Consider the following 24894-nt stretch of genomic DNA (forward strand, 5'->3'; position numbering starts at 1 on the left):
GTTGGTCAAAGCCAGCCTCGTGAAAAGGAAAAAAAAAACCTCATAAAGCATGTTTTTGGATGTTTTTCTGAGTAAAGCGTTGTTTTGTTCCCCCCTTCAATTGGTAGCAAACATTTCCAGCTGCGTTTCATCAGCGAGCGAGCCAAGCAAGTTTTTAAGCTTCGCCACAAGGATTTTCAGATGATCACAAGAGGAGCTGAAATGACGCAGCACGATGCCCTGATGCTTCTGTGATCATTTGTTAAAATAAAACCCACACAAGCTGAAAAACACATGGACACAAAATGCTCCCTCAGTGAGGTTTTCATGTGCAGCCATAAAAGTTAGTTTGTTTGTTGGTTCTTATGATGATGGAATTGATTGAAACTGATTTCTCAGGGCTAAAATTTAAATGCTTACCATGGTGGTCTGGTTCCTCAATCTCTCTCTGGCCTCTTCTTCCTCCAGCATCTTCTTCCTATTCACACACACACGCACACACACACACACACACACACACACACACACACACATATTAGATCATTTTTAAACTCATGGAAAGAACCTGCCTCTGGACTTATAACCACCACATTCAGATAAAAACCGTGTGCATTCCTCCTTCCAAACATAAACTAGTCGTGGGTTTGGACAAAGTAATGAAAAAAAAGTGCGTTATATAACCGTTTTATTATTTAATATGGAGATGGTCCTCCCATGGCAGCGATACAAGTGTTAGACAGTGGCTTTGGGGAATTTTAATCCATTCCTGAAGCAGAAACCGTTCCAGCTCTGTCAGGCATAATATGCTATGGGGGGGAGATGTTCCTTTCTTACTCCAAAACACACCACAGATTGATTAATATAACATTTTAAGATTTTTGTGGGCAAATCTAGGTGGTTTACATGCCTACTGTGGTCTTTGTGCCAGTTTTCAACCATTTCAGACATCTAAAAGAAGACAGTTTTTCACCCAGAATTTAAAAAACGCTTCTTAGAAGTGAACGTAATAATCCCCTGAGACTGTAGATTTAAAAAAAACCAACAAACATTTCCATAAATAGTCTCCCAGACCTCCACTGAATCACCTCCGTGCACTTTTGTTGGCATCAGAAGGACATGATGGAAGGCAGTTCAATTATTACACTGAGCTTTTGGTTGATTCCAGTCACGCTGAGTCAGCCTTCTGGTAGTAAGTCTGACTTGTTTTTGTTATGTCATCACACAACTTCCCCTCAAAACTTCTTACTAAGCTGCCTCGGCCAGTCACACGTCACACCTGTCTTTGTTTAAGGACGAAAGCTAACGCTTTTTCCACATTTAAATCATGCAAGAGTCAACAGAAAGGAAACATATTGGGTAATACAACAAGCACAGAATATTTGTGGTGTAAATGTTTACGTGCAGCACGATTTATGTTCTGTTAGGATTCTTCCTTGTCTAAACATGGGTGAAATAACAGAGTTATAAAAACTGAGCTGTATCCTTTTTTCTCTCTTCCAACCCAGCGTATGCTAAAGAAGAACTCGTGAGAATATGCACGTGTCCTGTTTAACTCGGTGTTTTATAAGCGAGTCAAATCTGGGCGGCGAGACCGGAGACTTTGTGGGACAGAACTTCATGTAACTGATTGTTTTTTTTAAACACTTTGAACAACTGTTCATACAAGTATAGCGACATGATGTAATGATGAAGTATTAGTGCAATGGCTTGAACTGCCGTGAAGACAACGATGCCTGGGCAGCATGGCGGCTCGATGGTTAGCAATGTTGCCTCACAGCAAGAAGGGTCCTGGGGCCGGATTCACAAAACATTCTTAAGAAAAAAAATCTTCTTAAGTGTCATTTTTTTCTTCAATTCAGTCTTAAGAAGAAAAAAGACAAGAAGTCATATTCTCCAAAAAAGTTCTTAAGTATTTTCTCAACTTTCTTCTTAAGTTTCTTAAGAAAAAACTTAAGAATAAATGGTATTCTTGAAATAAAAGTTCTCAAATTTGTTCTTGACTTTTTTCTTTACTGTAAGACAACCTTGACCTGTCTTAAATTTCTTCTGTGAAAAGGTAAGCCTCTAATATCACCTTTTTCAACACATTTGCACATGCACAAGTCTCGCTTCAGGTGCATCGACTGAATATAATGAAATGAATAATAATAATAATAATAATAATAATAATAGAGCGGCGTACTGAATCCTTCATTTAGTAGGCAGTATACAGTACATACTGATGCAGTATGTAGCATGTAGTACTTAGTATGCGATTTCGGATACAGCCATATTTTAAGAAGTTCTTAAGTAGGAAAAATAAGAAATTTGTAAGAAATGACAGTTCTTAAGACGGTTCTTAAGAAAATATTGAGGAATTGCACTTAAGAACTTTCTTATGAACTTCTTAATTTTAGATCTTAAGACATTTCTTAAGATCGTTCTTAAGAACATATTGGTGAATCTGGCCCCTGGTTTGAATCCCAGCAGGGGTGGAGTTTTTTCTCCTTTTTTCCAGCTACTTCAGGATCCTCCATCAGTCCAGACACGTGTTTTAACTGGTGATTGAAAGCCACCCGTAGGAGTGAGTGTGAGGGTGTGTGTGGTTGCTAGTGGCCCTGTGAGGACAGGATGACCCGTCAGGGTGAACGCTCGGCTTCTGCCTAAAGCGAGCTGGGAGAGGCTCCAGCAGATCCCTGAGACCCTTGACAGGAATAAACAGATAGAGATGGTGGATGGATGTATATTTATGCTGTGGTGGAAAGGTTTAAATAGTAGTTTGATGACGGCTCCAGTTTTGAAGGTTTTTTAGGCCCTGTCTCAATACTCCTCCTACCCTTACTTTTCAGCCCTACCCCTAAATTTTGGGCGTTCCCGTGAGGGTAGTGGTGTCCCAATTCCTCTTTTCATCTAGGGGGAGTGCGGAAAACGAGGGTAGTGTGTATGAATCTAGCCCTTCACAGCTAGGGATTTCAGATGCACCCTAGCTGATATAAGGGCCAGAAAAAAATCCCAGAATGCTTTTCGTCATCATTTGCGGACTGAATCAAAAAAAAAAACATGGCGGACATTTCTTATTTTTTAGTGAATAAAATCAATATTTTGAGTTAGTTTCTGCATAAAAATGCATTTTGATTACATTTCTAGCGAGAAATATATATTTTACTTTCATAATATTCACTCAGTGAATGTATATAATCACTCGTTTGCCCATTTGTGGAAGATCTCGCCAGAATAAAGGCTGATTTATGGTTCTGCGTTACACCAACGCAGAGCCTACGGCGTAGGTTACGCGGCGGCGCGCGCCGTAACGCTGTACCCTACGCCGTACCCTACGCCGTAGGCTCTGCATCGATTTAACGCAGACCCATAAATCAGCTCCGGAGCCGGCAGGCATCATCATCCCGAAATTTCCGGAGCAAATTTCTTAACAGGCGTAGCTACAACTTTTAGATTTCATCTATTAAACTAACATTTATCTTCCTAAATGATTTATTTCAGCCTGCGGTAATTCTCCACAGAGCTGCAGGTTTCTCCCCGGGACGACGGCGCAGGTTGACCCGGCCGTGAGCTGCTGCTGCGGCTCCGAGCCGGCGGCTCTTCTCCGAAAACATCGCAGCAAATTTCTTAACGGGCGTTATTTGGATAAACTGAGCCCAGGTTGGGGATCTTAACGGTTACTTTTACGCCTGAAAAAATATTAAAACTTGGCATATTAACAGCGCTACAGCTGAAATTAAAACAGCTTTTAGCTCTGGGCTTCCTGATATGGTGTGACGTATGTGCAAACGTAACTATGCAGTTGCTTACGTACCCGAACGTGACCATGCAGTGATGTAGCAAGCAACATTTAGGGGTGGTGCTGAAAAGTAGGGGTAGGGGGAGTATTGGGACAGGGCCCTGGGAAGATTACAAGTGCCCTAAAATCTGTGGATTATTTTTTAGGGGTAGTGGTAGAAAGTAGGGGGTGTATTGGGATTGGCCCTTAAACTGTCCTCTGCAGGGACCTTTGCCGTGAGAAGGTACAGTACTCTGAGCCTGTAAGTCCAGCCTTCAGAGGAAGTTTAAACACATTTGGGACATGGGATTAAGTCACCTTTGAATTTTTGCTTTCTTTCCCCAGAAGCATTCGCAGCTCATTTAAATGTTGCGTATGATCCTCCTCGACCTTTATCCTGACACAGAATGTGTGATGTTGTGTGTTTGTTCCCACCTGTGCTCCTCGATCTGCCTCTCCCTCTCGCGGTACCTCTTCTCTCGATTCTCCTGCTCCTTCTTCTCCAGCTCCATTCGCTCCTCTTCGAAACGCTGCCGCTCCTCCGCAGCCTTCTTTTTGTCCTCTTCCTTCCTCAACTCCTCTTCACGCTGGGGGCCAAACAGGGAAGAGTAAGTCCAAATCTGCTCTGATAAGAGCAGCGGCAGTGATTAATTACAGAGGCACACTTATGAATGCAAAAGGAAGTCTCTCCTCGTGCTGAAACTTGCGGGAAAACCACCCGGATTCCCTCTTGGTGTGTGACCTCAGTAAACATTTTCCTTATGGGTTTATGTTCTTAATAACCAATTTCACATCTTTTCTAATAAAGTATGACATCTGTTCTGTGAATAATGGTTCTGTTTAGAGAAGGATAGATCAGTGTATGCTTAAGGACGGGGATACACTCTAATCATCTAGTTCCTGTAAACGGAGTTCCTGTAAACGGTTGGTTCAATGGAAGATAAGTGTAACACTTTAAAAGTCATTGATGCCAAAAGAAAGCAACATTAAAATAATATAAACTCCAAAAACAACAAACAAAACAAAAAAAACAGCTGATGGACAGACGTATTGACAGGGATCTTAATCTGGGCCTTTCTGTGATGATGTGCAGCTCCAGAGCCTCTCAGACAGTAAAGGGGAAGTCTGATAAACAACCTGCAGCTCCAGGAATGAAGCTGTTGTTTTATATTTGCTTTGAACACGCCAACAGCAGCAGCTAGAGGACGCAGCAACATCTGACTTTGTTTCTAACCTCAACCTCTAACCTCAACTCCAGCGTCAGGAGGACCCGCGCCAGCTATTCAAGACTTTTTGTCAAACCTGAACGCTGCCTTAAAGATCACCTACAGTATGTGCGGTAAATGCGGAGACACAGCAGCAGGTGATAATGCAGCTTATGACTATTATTATCGTCAAATACCATTATTATATCCTGCACATTTAATTCATAAAGCTACATACTGGTGTGTTGTCTGGAATTACATGTCCAACAGCATACTGTACTTCTGTACCTCCACTCTGAAATGTTACCTCAAAACCTACATTTGGATGCTTGAAACGTACGTACAAACTTGCAAATAACCATTTCTTGGACATCATTCACTAAAACATTTATCTCTGTCTGCAGATCAACATTGGAGATCTTTTGAGATGGTTTTCTTCGTGCCACTGTGTGCAGGTGTTTCTTGACCTGTGTTTTGGCCTGGCAACACATCAACAACACAATAACATTATAAAGTGGATAAAAAAAAGAAGAAATACCGTATTTCCGCACTATAAGGCGCACCCTCAATGAATGTCGCATTTAAAAACTTTTTCCTATAAGGGGCATCGCATATAAGGCGCACTAAATATATGGTAAAATACCGTACTATAGTGGCTGGGGTTGAGTTACGTCAGAGACGTTCAATAAACGAGACAGCCCACTATGGTTCGAGTTCCTGTATCTGTGTCACGTGACTGCCACGCCCCTTTAGGAGACCGGAAGTAGGTCCTGAGTCTATTGAGTGCTATGGGAAAAGTGAACGTGAGCACAGATTATTACCAATTCCTTCGCCCCATAGTAACCTAAGTAAATATGGGACCCATTTTTCAAAAGCCACAAACCTTCTGAACATTCTGACACCAAAATGGCAATTTTCAGACCAACAGATTAGGAGAAAATTAACTTTGTTTGAGACCTGTCTCTGTCTGAGCAACACACTCTTGCGAGATTTGGCTCTCATCGTTTTCCCATCGGATAAAATGAAGTTTAAAACTAAAATAAAACTTGCTTCTTTGCTTAATAATACTGTTATTTTTATTATTTAAGTCTTTTTGGAAGAAAGTTGTACTGTATCTAGTGTTTTATGTTCCAAAACGATGTGGAGAGAGGGGCGGCCACGCCCACTTAGGAGACAGGAAGTGTATACCATTTCATACCATTGCCAGTAACGGTAATGCGCTATCTTGTGTATAAAGGATCTTTGGTTACGTATCTACCTGATGGAGCTGCGCTACAGGAAATGCTGCAAAATCCTACAGCAAATGCAAAAACAACAAGAAGAAAAGTACCGTATGTCAAACTTTATTAACAAAATAAAAACCAGCTTTGCTCCGTCTCGTCAAAGTCGCCATTATGCGAGTCAGCATCGCTGCTGTTGTTTTGAACGTCTGTGAGGATTCCTGACGTTTTTAGCGCCGTTACTTTGGCGACACCAACTACATTACCCACAATTCCCCTGACTACAGTAACAGAAAATACCGTAATGATCATATATAAGACGCACTGCATTATAAGACGCACTGCCGGTTTTTGAGAAAATTAAAGGCTTTTAGGTGCGCCTTATAGCGCGGAAAATACGGTAAATAAAAATGCAATTTTTTTTAAAATTAATTCTGAAGTCTTGAAAGACTCCTGGGTGTTTAGTCCAAAAGGTCACGCGAGTCTGCGGCGGTCGCCAGTAAACAGACTGATCTGAAGGTTTTAATGAGAACAACAACAAAACACTCACCAAGCATTTAACAAGTACACGTGTTCAACAGCTCAATGTTTTAAACAGCCAATGACACAGCAGCATCTCAATCCACCGAGGCTCATGGTCAAGATGACCTGAGATCAGAGCGGGGAAGCAAAGGGAGTCTGAACTTGGTTGTTAGTCACAGGCAGGCTGGCCTCTAGATTTCAGAAACTGCTGGTCTCCTGTGATTTTAACACAAAATCATCTGTAGGGTTTACAGAAAACAGTCCCATAAAGGGAGAGGAAGTTCTCCGGGTAAAAGAACTGCGTTGTCACCAGAAGTCAGAACAACGGCCTTTTCTAGATAACAGAAGAGGAAACCTCAACCCAAACCCCTCGTTACAACCAAGGTGGGCAGAAGACAACTGAACAGACAACTAGTGAGGTGTAGAAACTGAAGATCATCATTACTTCCCAGCTTTTTTGCAGATTTGAGCCAGGCTGACACTTCCATCTTTATCGATATGGAATCTCACAGCTACAGATCAGATAGGACAAGAAACTTTCCAACTCACTAAACAAATGCGAATACAGGAGATTTATGGACCAACCCGGCAGTTTTTAACATCCAGAGTTAACAAATCCACTGTTAGCAATGACTAGTTGCCATTTATGCTTTTGCAGAAACAGAGAGATATCATGTGCTCTCTCTGAATCTGGTTCTACAGTCAACTATGCCCGTCACTTTTTGTCCCTTTTCCCTCTCCTCCTCCTCCTCATCCTCCTCTTCCTGCTCTTCCACCTGTCAGTGCATCTTTGTTTTCTCCTGCGTCACACATACCTTGGCTTGCTCCCAAAACTCCTCTCTATTGATTTTCTTCATCTCCACCTCTGCATTGGTCTTCTGGTACACGGTGCCCTGCAGCAGGAGAGAGGTAGATGGAGATTAGGCTTCTTCAGTCACGCATGCATCAACAACAACAGAGGACGCTTGATTTTACAGGAGAGGTCATCTCATGTGGCCTATGAAACTCTCAGTCAACTCTCCTGCTTATGATGTTGACTTCCTGCCCAGTTTGAACGCCCTCCGAAGCTAATCTCAGCTTCAGAAGGTACCCGTTATTCTACAGCATTCAGCCATGAGCACAATCTCCCACCACAATCACCCGCTTTGAGTGCTGAGAACCTTTAACGTTTGGGGGGGATTTTGTGCCAGGAAACTGAATAAACCAAAGGTTTATTCCAGTTTGTGAACATGCTTTCAGAATGAAACAGGCTGTTTAAACTTTGGACTAAAGCAACTCCAAAGTGGTTCTAAATGAATGAATCAAACGTAGTACCAATATGCTATCAATCATACGGTTTTGAAAATACAACATTGGCTATAGCAATGGATAGAAATTAGGGCTGGGCGATATATCGAGATTTTAATATATATCGATATATTTTCAAACGCGATATGGTACGAGACAATATCGTTTATATCGATTATTAAAAAACCCTTTTTTTTTTTTTTTTTTTTAATGATTTTGATATAGCTTATTTTGTGACAAATTGACTTGAATGTTTTATGTGAGATTTGCACACATTTTTCATTTGCACAACTGTCAACCTCAGTGGAAAAGTCTGCCTGTTACTGTCTACATTGTATTAATTGCACAGTGTATTTTAATTTAATTGTTATGCAGGAAAGGGATATTTGTTTTATTTTATTCAAGAAGCATTTTTATTCTATATATGCAGGCAGTTTATTTTTATTTCATTTGTTTTATACATCTTGATATTGTGCAGACCTCTGCTAATAAAGGTACCTGTGTGACATTTGGCACGAGGCTTTGTATTAAAACTGACTGTTTTTTTAAGGGTTTGCCTCAGAAAAAATGAAGCTAACAGAGATGCTATGCTATAATGCTTTGGGGGAAACCCCAATTATGGCAGAGAAAAAATATCGATATATATCGAGTATCGCCATTCAGCTAGAAAATATCGAGATATGACTTTTGGTCCATATCGCCCAGCCCTAATAGAAATTCTCTAATAGTCTTGTTTTAGCTTGGGGTTGAAGTATCAAGATACAGAGCAAAGGTGTACGATGCACCACCTTCCTAACAATTGCCCTCAAATGACATTAAAATGTGCAGATATAACATTGAGACCTTTTACCACGGATACATTAATTGAATCAAAAGAAAAGAATAGACTTTTTTTGTACGATTAAAAACACAGCTATCTATGAATGACGACTCATGGATGTTAACGGTGCACCATTACCACAATTATATCCTCCTTATATCAGAAATAAAATGAATGTGGATGTGAGCACCAATTCTTGATTTGTGACCTTCTCTAAGAATACCAGTGTTTTTCCCGGTGTGCATGTCATAAAATAATGGTGCTTAATGTAATTGATTTCAGAAAATGTGCTGCTTAAAGAAAAAAAAAAAATAGCCCATAGTTCTGCTTTTCCCTCATCCTAGATGGGATGTGTGAATGTCTTTGTACCGCATCTACATTATCTTCCTCTCGGGTCCTCAGGCGGCTCATGACGGGGCTCGCCACCGGCGCCGTCCCGTTGGTCAGTCGCTGGCCGATGGCGGACGGGTCGATGTCTTCCAGACTGCTGGCGTTGATGATGACCTCCACGCCCTGCAGAGAGGACACAAGGTCAATCTGGGACCATAAAACTACAGGTTCTTTTTGATTAATCCATTCTAGTTTAGCCTTAAAGTTGTGGTGTAACGATTCGGATGATCAGTGAGAAAAAAGGGAATCAAGTATTGATTTGCTTTGCTAATGCAATTCTTTATTACTACCAAATGCAAAAAAAGGCATACAAACAGTACCTATCAAAGGATGACAAAAAAGAAGAAGAAACTACAGGACTGTCTCAGAAAATTAGAATATTGTGATAAAGTTCTTTATTTTCTGTAATGCAATTAAAAAAATAGTCATACATTCTGGATTCATTACAAATCAACTGAAATATTGCAAGCCTTTTATTATTTTAATATTGCTGATTATAGCTTACAGTTTAAGATTAAGATTCCCAGAATATTCACATTTTTTGAGATAGGATATTTGAGTTTTCTTAAGCTGTAAAGGTTTGTTTTATGGGTACACGTGTGAGAAGGGGAGGTACAAAAGCAAGAACAGCCAAGGTTGTGTGAATTGATCTTAAAGAAGCAAAAACAGGAAGAAATGACTTCAGGATAAGTAAAAACAAGAGAAAAGAAAACTACTTTGGTGTGGCTTTTCCCAGGTGGAAATTACTAATGAAGCCCGGAAGCCTTTCAAAATAAAACCAAGGTTAATTGTCTTTTCCTTCAGTGTTCCAGGATAGATGTGGTGTATTTTTGGACAGTGCACTGAAAAAAATCAATCTAAGCGCATGTAAATATAACATATTTAAATCTGTGATATTAACAATTAAAAATGAAGTTTGTTGCCTTACATGAATACGTCTAGTTTTGAACTTAATCTGGATTTGTTCAAAAAACAAGACATTGTCCATTTTTTCCTTAACAAGCAGTATTTATGTAATCCCAGGCAATCTTTTCATTTACACACAAACAACAAGCAATGATCTTGTTCTATTTACTTTTCCTTTAACAATTTTAATCTATTGGGCAGATTGACCAACGTTTAGATGAAACATGCTTTATTTGTTTATGTACAACACAACAGTAAAAAATATCTTGCTTGATCTACTTTTAAAAGATTAATGCGACTTTTTCGCATGAGATTTTTATGTAGATCAAGAAAGACTAGTCTTTGTATAAACTACTTAATTTTTAGTAAGTACAAAATTCATTTGCAAGTAAAGTCAACTTAATTTTTGCAAGTAAAGTCAACTAATTTTGATAAATAAAGTAAACTTAACACAATTAAGTTGACTGTACTTGCAAAATGTATTATTTACATACATAAAATTGAGTAGTTTATACAAAGACTAGTCTTTCTTGATCTACATAATAATCTCCTGCAAAAAGTTGACTTATTTTTTTTAAGTAGATCAAGCACAATATTTGTATCAGTGTGGGTGGACGGCATTGAGGAGGACGGACTGCTTGATCCTAGTAACTGCAACACTCCTCCACTTTCACCTGACTAACTCTCATTATTAGACTTCAGCCAGATTTGTTAATATACAGCAGGTTTAAAAGTCCCAGAGTGCAGAAAACGCAGATGTCGTCAGCGAGTTGCTGTAATTCATTTCCCCTCGGGGATTAATAAAGTGATTTTTTTTTTTAGTTCAGACAGCTACAGTCACCCTGAGTGAAAGACACATCTGACCTTCACCCAGATTAATCCTGACTACCACAAGTACTGCTATCTGGATGGCTTTAGAGTGAATTTGATTCAACGGTGAGAAGACCAAGTGAGACCCAAAGAGGATGCAGATTTTAAGATTGAGGAAGGAGGCTAAACATTCCTGGCAGCATGAGAAGCTCTTTGGGAACATCATCCTGGAATAACAAGGCTTTTCAGGTCTGCTACTGTACGTAGGGCTGTGCGATTAATCGATTTTAAATCTAAATCGGATTTATTAATCAAGACGATGTTAAAAAAAGGAAAATCGGAAAATCGATTTTCCTTTTTTGCAGCTGGCTGCATTACAGACAGAGCTCGTCTAGTCATCTTTGTTTGGTCAAGAAAATTGTAAATGTTGTCACTTTACTAAACTCAAGGAGGATTTACAGTATCATTCAATTGCACTTCATTCCCAATAGGGAAATGTGTTTGCTATTTCTCTTTAAAAATAAAGATAAAATATTTGAAACAATTTATTCCATTGTCTTTTGTAGTTTTACCAAAAAAATCGAAATCGAAATCGAAAATCGGGTTTTCAGAGAAAAAAAATCGGGATTTTATTTTTGTCCAAAATCGCCCAGCCCTAACTGTACGCAAAAGAAAAATGATACGAAGGGTTTGAAACCAGCACAAAAGAAATCTTCAGGCAGCGACGGGTCAACTCCACTGATCACACAATCAGCTGTTAGTAAATCTGGCATCAAGCACTTTTTGTGGCTCCAGATAATAATCTCAGTCCTATGACGTGATGGGGGAAGAAAAAAAAGAAAATGAGTGTGTATGTGTCTCTAAAAGGGTTATTTAAAACCCTGTAGGTGTGATGAAGCTGATATTGTGTGGGAGAGAGCGCTGCCACTTGGAATAAAAACACACACACTCTCTCACAGATTCTTTAGCCGTTATAACATTAAAAAGCATCACCTTTGATTTAATGTCAATTTTTTAGATTAACTCTCTAAAACCAAATATGCACTCAGGCAGGTGTACCGGTGTAAAAACACTGATCAGTACGAGACACACACTCTTCCACACATCAGCTCGGAGCTCTCGGCACTTTAAAAAGAGATGTTATTTGTCATGCACAGACTCACACACTTATTCCTCCTCTTTGATCCTCCTACAGGTTTTAATGCGATCAAGCTTCTTTCGCAATCAGCGCTTTGATGAAATGAAATGAAATGAAAACGTTCTCTGAACATGACGGTTTACAAAAACTGAAATTGCTTTCTGCTCGCACATCACAGCACACACGTTTACCAGTTTTTCAAGATATTTAGCCTTCAACTGATCAGAGGCGGGGTGGGACTTATCCAACTCCAATCCGAGTCTGGCTCTTCATGGTACCACAAATCGTGACAAATATTCTTAGAAGCTTTACATAATAATAAGTGTGCTGATGGAAATATCGATGCTGAAGAGTACAAAGTAGAAATTTTGGCCTAATATGGGAAACTTTGGGGATTTCTAGCCCAGTTACAACACTGGGAATTTTAGGTGGGTTAGTCATGGCCCAAAGGTCATGGCTCATACACCAAATACAGTACGTCATTCCCTGCCCAAGGGCAGGGGATGACGTATTTGGTGTATGAGCCAAAATGGAGATTTGGCTAATACACGCTGATGTCTAGTGGATAATGGGCTGAGTTTAGTCATCCATATTCACTCTGGCTCAATGCTTTTAGTCATGAACTAATGTGGACCAAAGGAAAACTGTAGATGTGGACCAATATCTCTTTGTATTGGCATCTGAGGTCGTCAGATCTTCTTCTTCCCAGCCACTTCCTCAAGCCCCGTCGAGGAGACCCACACAAAAAAGAACGATTGGCCCAATTGCGACCTTTGGGTCAAACCTGACACATCACATTTAACCACATCTGGTTTTTACAACACATGCTTCATCATCCGGCTCTCGACAAAGGCGGACGCTTTTTCTGCTCTCTCCCTTATCTGCCTGCCCTGCTACTGCTTGTTGTCTCGTCTTCAAAGTCTCTTCTTTTTCACTCCTCCGAAACTCTACAATCATGGAATTGATTAACTGGTCTCTCAGCACAATTGACCAAATTTTTGCAACCAGAAGACAGGGGGTAAGGGAGCCCTCTTGCCCCGATGGGACATTTCTTTCTGGATATACAATGGATTCCTACAAATATTCGAAGCCTTTGTGTCGAGGATGTTGAAGACGCCTTCATAATTGGAATTATGATAGCAGGATTTGTCCTGATCATCCTCCTGATCGGAGGGGGGGAATTCCTGGTGTATCGACAAACGCGTAAGACGTCGACAGCTGTTTTGGCTCTTTCAGAGCTGCCGGACGTGGCTGAAGGGTCAAGCAAGGCGACCAACGCTCAGACTCTAACGTTGGGGGAGCAGGGCCGCAAGCTGGATGCGATTCTCGAACAGAATCGCAGGCTAGCGGCGGTGTTCGAGCTCATTGGCAAGATTGATAACACCCTGGAGAAGTTGGAAGCTCGGCTTGGCGGGAAGTAATCGCAAATTCGTCTGATTGGAGTGCCATTGATGAACCAAAGACTGAAGGCAGACGGAAAATTACTGGGCTGCCTGTTTTTCAATATGATTGTTGATTGAGTCTCAGGCCGATCGCTCCTGGTCACAATTTTCCTGGTGGAATGTAAACAAGATGACTCTGCCCCCACTAATCCCTCCCCCTCTCCCACGAACACCTGCGGATCCCTGTCTCAGAACTGTACGAGCCGCCTGATAACATCAAGGACATTTGGCCCCCTACAGTCTCCGGGTTTTAGGGGTGTAACGATACACTAATGTCACGATACGGTACGATACACGATATTGAGCTCACGATAACGATACGATACGATATTATAGCAGTATTTTTTTAACAACCTTGAATGAGGAACAAGTGGAAAAAAATTTCTTTTATTTGAAAGACACAAAATATAAAACAATGCTGTGCGTTTGCCCTATTGTTACAGTTTGTAATGCTTTATAACTGTTTAAGTTTTAAAGAGAAAGCCAGGCCAACCATTTTCCACAAACTGAACTAAAAGTAAATGTCAGGTTTGCATTATGCATCTTCAGTTTCATACAAGTACAAATATTTTGCCACAAACTGAATAGTTTCTCTCATGTATGATTTGACTTTTTTCTTTCTAATTTAACAACTAAAATGAAATAAATAAATAAAAGTAAATAAATACATACAATTTTACATCATAAAACAGATTGATTCATGCTCACCTTATAAGTGTAAGAGGAGATTTATTTTTGTTAAGAAGGTTATTTTGGTAATTCAGGGTTCATTATTTTATAAATATATTCTTTATATTCTGATGTAAATCAGGGACTATAATGACACTAGTCAGTTTATCTGTAGTGATTAGTCTGTTTTAGATTGGGCGGAGTGATACAGCACTAGGTGCTGTGTTGATGTTCTAAAATCCTACACTGTTGAGCGGACATTAAAGTACACTGGTACACAGCAGAAGTTGCCCGCGTGTTTATCCTACTCACGACCCGAAAAAGGTTTAATTTAATAAGGTAAGGCTTAACTCTACACCAGCCTTACATAAGTAAAAGTTCAGAGCTCAAAACGGGACCACAAAACTGGACTAGTTTCTTCTGAGCGGAGTAAGATTTTGGTCCGCGGGTCGAGGTGCGGCCGCGGCCGAATGCGCATTTCTAGTCAACACAATAGATTAATATTAATAACCCAATATCGCGATACACTTTGTCACCTCCACGACACGTATTGTGACGTTTTTGTATCGCGAAATTTCGTGGCACGATATATTGTTACACCCCTACCGGGTTTCGAGTGCCACGGCGGCGATCACTTGGATGTACTGTGCGGGGACAAGTATATGAGGCAGCAGAAATACAGTAAGGAGGAAGGAGAGATGGAGGAGGAAGAATGGTCCTTGAGCACAACAGCGATAGGGGCTGGAGTGGAGCCCTCTAGACAAGACCCCAGCTCCAGACAGGTGGGAAAAGCCCACGGGGAACAACCAACTCCTCAGCTTAAACAGACAGAACATACCTGTTTTACATGTGTGATGTCACATGTGATGTCAAGTTACTTTTGAGTGGAAAATATAGTCTCCATATTTGAACCCACATTGTCACCATCTGTGGCAATAACTTGTTCATAAACAGGTTGTGTGTTTCTGACCTGGAAGAAATCTGCGATGGTGGCAACGTGGCTGGCACAGGCACACTTCCTGGCATCTGCCACATCTTCTCCAACCTGAGAAAAAACATGTAAAGACAAAAGTGAGAGAGAGGAGAAGACACTGAGGCATAAAGGAGAGGAGAGACAGTAAGGATGGCAAAAAGTTTGCAGATTTTATTTTATTTTTATCTCAACTTTACTCCAACCTTGCTAGACATCATGATCACATTTTCTTCATCGCTTTGCTCCTATTTGTTCATCTCTGGTGGTGTTCAGTCATTGAAACGGTTCTGCTACAACAGGCTGGATGTACTTCAGTAATCGCAGCCCATTCAAACAGCACAAACACAGTAAGCACCAATTACAGAGGAAAACCACCCCATCTCATCTGCATTCATAACTGTTAACGTCCCTATAATTAAATCAAATCTGTTCATGTGTGGGGGTCAGATGCAGAGAGAAATACAGCTGGGATGTTTCACCATTATATTTACAGGACTTTCTTAGCTGTTTTTGGACACGCTTTAGTCCGGTTTGGCGCTGTTTGACAGGGTCTGGTGCTCTTTTGGCAGAAAGAGCTGATCTGCCACATTATGATCTGATGGCTCCACTCCCAGCCTCATTTAACCACCAAATGTCTTCCTGTCTGCCCTTTTCAATCACTAGTTGCTGCATTAATGACCAGGGGCCTCATTTATAAAAGAGTGCGTAGGATTCATACTAAAAGTGCACGTGCGGCTAAAAGCCGAAAATGGCGTGTGCACAAAAAAATCCTGATTTATAAAACCGTGTGCACGCACACTTGCACACAATGTTCGCTTTATAAATCACATTCCAGCTGGAAGGTTGCGCACGTGAATTCACCTCATATCTCGCCCTCTACACGTCCACTTTTTACCAAGAATGGTCAATGCAAAGCACCTGGCGACTGTATTTGCATATAAATGAACCTGCCGATCAACAGGGTTTTAACTCAAAAATCATAGTAGGGAAGACCAGAAAGCGAAATTTTGCGGAGACTGAGATCGAGATGTTGTGGATGAGGTGGAGGCCAAGAAAACAACATTATTTGGTGGTCACAGTAATGGCATCACTAACAAAAATAAAGCGAGTGAGTTGCCTGCCAGAATCTGATTTCTGGCCGCGGGAGCATGCACAGCAGCCCGTTGAGCGATAGCGCTGAAACGTCAGATTTTCAGATTATGAAGCTCAAGAATGAGATTAAATCATATTTAGGTAGAAACAACCTTTCATTAATTGTATTTGGCCTTCAATCAATTTTTGGCAGGTGAAAAGACCCATTTTCAGGGTAGAAATCAGATTCTGGCAGTGGCAGGCAATCACTTTTTGGCACGACACCTGTACGGCGTGTCCTGCACCGTGGACACACCGTGCCGGTAGGATGATTTGACAGATGAAAATACCCCGTCAGATCACGCTTCCACATAGACATCAGCATTTATCTATGTGGAAGCGTGATCTGACAGGGTATTTTCATCTGTCAAATCATCCTACCTGCCAATATCTATGTGGAAGCGTGATTCAACGTTTTTTTTTCTTTTCTGCCAAAGCGTCGTACGCATAGATCTATGTGAAGCACATTCTGACTTCCTGCTGTTAAATCGTCTATTTGCATGAAAAAGCCTTTGAAAAAAGAAATAAAAGATAAAAGAAACGGGGATCGTACGGTAGTATTTTCTGCTGAGGTAGGACAACTCGGCAGAACACCGGCTTGGGTGTACATGGATCTATTAGTCTGATATGTGATGATATTAAAAGTATGACATTAATCTGACTTCATTTCACCGCCTCACCGCCTGGGTCGCCAGTTCCCAATATCTTAAAAATGTTTGTGCACCAGGGTCAGGGTTGGCGTAAAGATACACACATTTTTCCGTTAGTTTCTTTTTTTTTAAATCCCAACCTTTGCGTAGAAGGTGGCGTGCGCATCTTTCAAGCCCTGTTTTGTGTGCAAGCAAACTTTATAAATGAGGCCCCAGGTCTCTCCGCTCTCCTTCTGCAGCTCCAAATCCAGGCAGCAGTTAAACAAAAGCTCTCTTTCTTTCCCTCCACATCGTTCTGCAGTCTGTCATGAAGTCGCCCGGGGAGACTCTGCTGTTGTCGGGTTCAGAAACTAAACATTCGACTTGAGGCTCTCAGAGGGAGTCGGACTGTGTTTGAATACTCTTAACTCACTTTGTTGGAGGCTCTCGTTGCAAGCAAATGATCTCAGCCACACAAATTATTCATTTCAACAGGACTCTCATAGTGAACAAATTTCCCTGCTTGATTACATGTGTGGCAAAGTTGCTTCCCTGTTTGGCCCAGTTACTGGAAGTTTTTTAAGCTTTTCATTTTTTATTCCCTACGGCCAAGAAGGGCTTATCCAGTTCAAACAGTGTGAGACATACCAAAGCCATGAAAATCAGTGACTGTTGAGAAAAAAGAAATGCTGATGAGAAAGACTCGGTTCTTCAGATTATATTTTCACATGAAAACTTGAACCACTTGCTCACATTCAGTCAGTTCTCAAATAAGCAGAGAACAGGAAATCTTTTCTGCTCCATTTCATCACAAACGTTTCATATAAAATCCTTGATCGGCTGCTGTCTGAAGTCAGCTGCTGTGTCCGTATTTCATCTCTGAGGTCGTTTTATTCATTCTGATAAAAAAACATTTATTCTTATTTTGCACAAAGTTCATTTTCCTGCCTGTTAAATTAATGTACGTTGTTTGAATGAGGTTGAGAGAAAAAATACATAAAATAGATAAAAAGGTGGGGGAAAAAGACACAAACTAAAATGATGATAATAAAACGGTAAATAAGACATATAACTGTTTATGTCTAGAAACAGACATATATGGATATTAAACCAAAGTTTGAGCCAGGACCGCCGCGCCTGCACAACCAAGCCAATGCCGTCCCAGTTTATCATCTAAAAAACAAGTGGGTTTAGTCAGAAACCAGATAAAAGCTCTGTATTTTACCCATAAAACTGTGTCATAACTTTACCTGGAGTGAAAGTATTCAGAAGTACAGGTTGATCACTATACTACTATACTATCACTATACTGTGTATACAAAGGACAGGGAGACACAAAGTAGACAGAATACAAACAGTGAAGTATGATCAAGTTTAGTCATTAGTTTGACTCTCTGTTGGTGCCTTAATGAAGTGAAATGAACCAAAACGAATAATATTTCATGCATACATATTACTTTAGGAAATGACTGAATAGAAACTAGATTAAAATTAAAATCAATTGAAGAAAAATTATGTTAAAAAGGATGATATTATTTGTAGCTTAGCAACAAGTGAGCTGATAACTTGCAGGTATCACAGGTGCGCTCACAGTTTAATATCCATGGTGCAGAGTTGCTGCTTTACATTGACATCCAGGAGCATACTATCTGTTGCACACTGCTGCCCCCCCTTTACATTTTCCTGCATGCAGTCTCTGCTCGTATCATCTGAAGTTCATCCAGAGAGGTGGGGCACTTAACAGTATGCCTCGGTCAAACGTAGTACCATGCATTTCTGATATTATTACAATGTCATCGTTACCAGAGATCTTATCTGTCTCAGGACAATCAAGGGAAGAAATGTTTTAAACTTACTCCTGCTTACCCTTCATTTTGCTTCTTCTCTGTAATCCCTGACACTTCAAACAACTCTCAATAATAATAATTATGAATAATTGCCATGCCAGCACATCTATAGCAGATCATTAATTAGTTTTCTCCTCATCTTTATGCACTAGTGTGCTGAGAATCACAGAAAAACCCCAAAAAAACACGACACCAGTAAACCTTTGGACCGGATTACAATATAATGTTCTCCTGAAAAGGAGTTATAACCTGTCTTTTGTTTAACAGCTGTGTCTGCAGTAGCTGATTCTTGCTATACTCATCATAATGGATAATTAGGAAACCCAAACTGGGATCCAGGCCTTTCACATAAATGAGTCACTGTCAGACAAAATGCTGAATTAAAATGTGCTCTCACCCCTAATGACTCTAATAGAGTGAGGAGTGTACAGTATCTGTGCGTGTGTGTTGCTCAGGGTGCTCGGCGTTGTCCTCCACCTCCCTGACCCTGTGACTCACCCAGTTGATGAGGATGTATCGTGGCAGAGCGGCGGTGGGCTCCTTGAGGCTGCAGAAGCCGTACATCACCCTGCCATTGTCGAAGGTCAGCGTGATCTCTGCCAGACCGCCTCCTGCAGCAGAACAAGGGATGCTGTTATCGCTGCGGCAACTGGTTTTTAAAGTCCTCCGTTTGCTACGAACTGTGATAAAAAGCTAAACCGACCGCCATCAAAACAAACTAGTTATCGCTTCATTTCTGTACATTTAATATGATGGAGATTCAGTTTTCATTAGTAAAAAACTCATGAATCAACAACATTCACAACTCAACTGAAGTATCTACACCATTATTCATTATTTGTCCCTTTAGATGTGCAACACGGTAAAATATGAAAAACACAATCTGAGGCCTTTGAGCCAGGAAATCGTCTGAAGTCAAAGGTGAGATAATAGTGACTTATGATGGAAAAGTGGGCAGAGCTATGGAAGAGTATTAGGGCCATGCAGGAGAAAAAATATTTGAGAGAGGAAGATTTCTTTTTTTATTGTGCACTTCGAGAAAAAAGTCGAAATGTCGAGAGAAAAAAGTTGAAATGTCGAGATTAATGTTGAAATACAATTTCAAGAATAAAGTCGAAATTTCGTGTATAAAGTCGAAATTTCGTGAATAAAGTCGAAATTTTGAGAAGAAGTTGAAATACATTGACTTTTTTCTCGAAATTGTAGCCTACTTCAACATTAATCTCAACATTACAACTTTATTCTCAACATTTCTACTTTTTTCTCGACATTTCGACTTTTTTCTCAACATTTCGACTTTTTTCTCAAAGTGCATAATGAAAAAAAATCTTCGTCCTCTAAAATATTATTTTTATTTTTCTCCTGCCTGGCCCTAATACTCTTCCGTACAGAGCCTACCTTCTATGTGAAAACGAAATCATTTATATTTAACGAGAGGAAGGTTTTGGAGGCATATTTCTTCCTTAAGAATGGCTGTTAAATGGTCCAGTGAGCTACAGGAAACTTTCTTTCCAAACCATAAATTGTTGTTAAAGATTTCTTTTAAGAAAGCACCGTCTTCTTGTGAGAAGTGAAATAAAACATGTATCTTCAAGTGACTAGATATACCCCAGGAGAAAGAGAGGGGCTGCCTGGCTGTAAATAGACTGCCGGCATATTACCAGGTGGACTGGGGATGAGTCTGTCATTTTACAGAAAGAAAGATTATATATCAGTGGAAAACACTGCATGTTTTTTTGCCAGCAGTCCCCAAAATTAGTAACGACTCCAACATGAATGTCTCTGCATAACAACGTACTCTGGAGTCAAATGTGATGCCATCCGTCTCGACTACTGTTTCATCGTAGTCATGGTCGTAGTCAAGGTGCTGATGGTCATTCAATCAAGTGCATTTGATTAGCAGCACCTGCTGCTGCTTATTATCTTAAATGCACGCAGTTTTCCCATGCTGCTTCTGGATCTGTTGCTTTGCTTTTATTAGACAGTGTAATATGCCCTGAGTTGTTCGTGTGAGGTTGTTTTGACCTTAAAACTGAATAGGGTATACTTTTCTTTTTTTACACAACTAATTTCTTCCTTAATTACCCGTTTTTTAAATACAAGTCATGCCAATCATCTCCACTAGTGAAGAAAGCTGTTTTATACACGAGCATAGAGGTCGTGTGATGCAGGATTAGGGATGGGCGGTATGGACTAAAAAATGTATCACGATAATTTCTGGCTTTTATCCCGATAACGATAAAAATGACGATAAAAAAAAAAAAATACCAATTCAACTCCACCTTTTCAACTATAAATCTATCTCGCTCTCAGATCCGCCATGTTTGTTACACAAAAACGTCATCAACGAATCTTTCTTTCTTTCTTTCTTTCTTTCTTTCTTTCTTTCTTTCTTTCTTTCTTTCTTTCTTTCTTTCTTTCTTTCTTTCTTTCTTTCTTTCTTTCTTTCTTTCTTTCTTTCTTTCTTTCTTTCTTTCTTTCTTTCTTTCTTTCTTTCTTTCTTTCTTTCAAGCTCATTTCCTTCCTTCCTTCCTTCTTTTTCCCTTCCTTCCTTCTTTCCTCCTGCTCTCTTCTTCCTTCTTCCCTTCCTCTTTTCTCCCTTCCTTCCTCCTTTCCTTGTTTTCTCCCTTCCTTCCTCCTTTCCTTGTTTTCTCCCTTCCTTCCTTCCTCCTTTCCTTCCTTCCTTCCTTCCTTCCTTCCTCCCTCCCTCCCTCCCTCCCTCCCTCCCTCCCTCCCTCCCTCCCTCCCTCCCTCCCTCCCTCCCTCCCTCCCTCCCTCCCTCCCTTCCTTCCTTCCTTCCTTCCTTCCTTCCTTCCTTCCTTCCTTCCTTCCTTCCTTCCTTCCTTCCTTCCTTCCTTCCTTCCTTCCTTCCTTCCTTCCTTCCTTCCTTCCTTCCTTCCTTCCTTCCTTCCTTCCTTCCTTCCTTCCCGTACATTGTGCGTGGATTTAACGCAGAACCATAATTCAGGCTTTACACAAAAACATCATCAACGGGAATTTATCGTTTTTACCGCGAGATGATTCTTATCGTGAGGAATTTTTTTTACAGGATACCGTGAACAGTAAAATATCGCCCATTCATATGCAGGAGATCTGTTTCCTTCCTGCTTTAGTTTTCTAAGCCGCTCCCACGTTTTAAAACCTAAAAAGGAAAGCGCACTTATTTTTCACTTGACTCTCAACATCAATTTCTTTGTTACACTCCTAAATACTAACATAGTCTGCTTTGGACTGTGTTATTTGACATTAATAGACATCAGTGCTGTGGTTTCTGGCGCAGATCATGATCCCGTTCTCAGCGCATCGCTGTGGTGTTTCGCAGAGCCAAAGATGCCATACTTCCACCGACGTTTGTGCACATAACACGAAACATGACTGTGGTCTTCAGGCTGTCAAAGAGGCAGATTCCTTTGAGATTTATGGCCCCCTTCAGCCGCCGCTTGAAATGTTTAGGCCTCTCTGAGGAAAAGCTGCGTGCCTGAGGGAATGCGAGACCAATACTGGCAGGAGGTGTTTACATAAAATTATTTTAAAGCATGTTGTTGATCCCTACAGTTGTTTTTGTCCCCTTAACCAAAGCACTGTCCCATGGTAAATGGGTTAACAATTCATCATTTCAACCCATTTATAATTTAACGCTCAGATGGGTTTTATGCTCATTTAGGTTGGAGGGCCTCTCGGGCAGAAGTGGCTCTTCATGTCACATCTCTTCAGCCGCAGTGGCGCTAACTCTTCAGCCACTCTTCAGTGCAATTCTCATTTTTGTTATTTTTATTTTTATCTTTAACCTATACAGTGGTAATAAAAAGCCTGCAAACCTCTAAGACTCAACAGGTCATGTTTAACACACCCATTAAGCATTCACAGTGCTGCAGAGAAGCATCTGAACCCTTGACGGTGCTAATTGGACCTAGCATGGCAGCAAGCACTTCTAGCAACGTCGTTCTGGAGGAATTTTTAATCATTCCTCTTCACAGAGTTGGTTCAACTCAGACACATTCGTAGGATGCCTGATGCAGTGAGAGTCATTCGCAGGGTAGGCATCAGAGAACCATCAAACAGATTATTTATTTCGGCAGGTTTGTTGAAAATGGCGGATATAGTTGAACTTCAAACTTTAAAAATAATGTTTAAAGCAAAAAATAGATCGTTACCAGAACAGTTACAAAATTTGTTCAGATTGGAGGATGAGGACAACAGACTTAAACTTGATTTCAAACATACTTTTGCAAGGCTAAACATAAAACAAATGTGTATTTCTGTTACAGGTAGGGTTGCCACCCGTCCCGTAAAATACGGAATTGTCCTTTATTTGAGAAAAAAATGTTGCGTCCCGTATTGAACTAATACGGGACACGATTTGTCCCGTATTTTCATTAACTTTTACACCATATTCTAGTTGAATTATTGAAATAAATTAACTTTTACACCATATTCTAGTTGAATTATTGAAATAAGTTAACTTTTACACCATATTCTAGTTGAATTATTGAAATAAGTTAACTTTTACACCATATTCTAGTTGAATTATTGAAATAAATTAACTTTTACACCATATTCTAGTTGAATTATTGAAATAAGTTAACTTTTACACCATATTCTAGTTGAATTATTGAAATAAATTAACTTTTACACCATATTCTAGTTGAATTATTGAAATAAATTAACTTTTACACCATATTCTAGTTGAATTATTGAAATAAATTCACTTTTACACCATATTCTAGTTGAATTATTGAAATAAATTAACTTTTACACCATATTCTAGTTGAATTATTGAAATAAGTTAACTTTTACACCATATTCTAGTTGAATTTTGAAATAAGTTAACTTTTACACCATATTCTAGTTGAATTATTGAAATAAATTAACTTTTACACCATATTCTAGTTGAATTATTGAAATAAATTAACTTTTACACCATATTCTAGTTGAATTATTGAAATAAATTAACTTTTACACCATATTCTTCACCTGTAGGCTATATTCTACATCTGGGCTGATGTGGACATACAGTAGCATAGGAGGATATTTCAGTTGCTAGTATGGTTGTCTGTCTGTACAGCCATGCAAGTTCAACGCTATTAAAGCACTTTAAACTTTAAATCAAAGCATTTCGTTTTTTCATATAAAACACATTTTTATTCAGTTTAGAAGTTTTGGGGCTTTTTTTTTTTGGCTCCTGCGCTGCTGAAATCAGGGCGTCCCTTATTTCTATTTCTGAAAGGTGGCAACCCTAGTTACAGGTGTAAAATTATGGCATGGACAAAGCAAGGAACTGAAAAGTTGCACAAGTTTGTATCAGCTTAAAAAAAATGTTTAAAAAAGAAAAGATAAGTGCCTACAAAAAAGAAGAAGGAGAAAGAGAAAAAAATAGATAGAAGAGTGGTATTTTTTGTTTGTTTTCTTGTTATAAATATGTGTATAGATAGATTGGTGTTCAGTAAGTCAACGTAATTGTATTAACAGAGGGGGGCAGGTATCATAAGTTTTCTTCTTCCTGCTCCTTTTCGTTCATGGTGATAATGTGTACTTCATGAAATTTTGTACAACATTATTAAGAATATATACCATGAATGGAATAAATGAAATGAAATGAAATGAAATCAAATGAAATGTGAACAGCTCTCACGAGGTCAAGTCAGAACATCGCTAGCGATGAAAGTCGTGTCTTCACCCGGTCACTCCAAAAGATGGATTGGATTTTTTTCTGAAGCCGTTCTGTGGCGGACACATACAGTACAATCATTAGCCTGTTCTTGACCCCTGGTCCTCTGGATCCACTGCCCGCATGTTTTAGATGTTTCCCTGAATCTAAAACACCTGACAGACTTCTTTAGACCTTGGTAACAAGCTGGTGGTGCGTCAATCATTTGAATCCCGTGTTGGAAGCATGTGGGACAGCGGGCCATGAGGATCAAGATCTTACACATCTGGAAGATATTTTTGTAAACTTGGGAGACTCTTTCCCCTTTGAGGAGGTCGTTGGGCCTAACAATGAGACAGCAAAGCAAGCTGTGTCCTTTGTGCACCATCCATACTGCTAATCACAGTGCCATTTTGAGCAGATCACGTCTGAAAGCTGGCAGCTTTTCACTTGGCACTGGACTTTTGAAAAACCTCATTCTTTTATTTTTCTGATGTAAATTTGCCCATGTGCTTCAGATCA

At 40.0% G+C, this 24894-nt stretch overlaps 2 protein-coding genes across 3 annotated transcripts in view; one reads left to right on the forward strand and one right to left on the reverse strand.

The window, feature by feature from the left end:
• Positions 1-24894, forward strand: part of grk6 (G protein-coupled receptor kinase 6) — a 275750-nt gene that overhangs the window by 172331 nt on the left and 78525 nt on the right. The gene's annotated exons all lie outside the window — the stretch shown is intronic.
• Positions 1-24894, reverse strand: part of LOC133460049 (drebrin-like) — an 84612-nt gene that overhangs the window by 17127 nt on the left and 42591 nt on the right. For both annotated transcript variants that reach the window (XM_061740549.1, XM_061740548.1), the window contains exons 3-8: positions 19224-19336; positions 15116-15190; positions 9160-9303; positions 7499-7576; positions 4172-4323; positions 400-457 (exon numbers count right to left, since the gene is read on the reverse strand). In XM_061740549.1, coding sequence (XP_061596533.1) covers positions 400-457; positions 4172-4323; positions 7499-7576; positions 9160-9303; positions 15116-15190; positions 19224-19336 — 620 coding nt within the window. The remainder of the gene's footprint in view (positions 1-399; positions 458-4171; positions 4324-7498; positions 7577-9159; positions 9304-15115; positions 15191-19223; positions 19337-24894) is intronic.

Source organism: Cololabis saira, chromosome 14, assembly GCF_033807715.1.
Source record: "Cololabis saira isolate AMF1-May2022 chromosome 14, fColSai1.1, whole genome shotgun sequence".
NCBI classification, from domain to species: domain Eukaryota; kingdom Metazoa; phylum Chordata; class Actinopteri; order Beloniformes; family Belonidae; genus Cololabis; species Cololabis saira.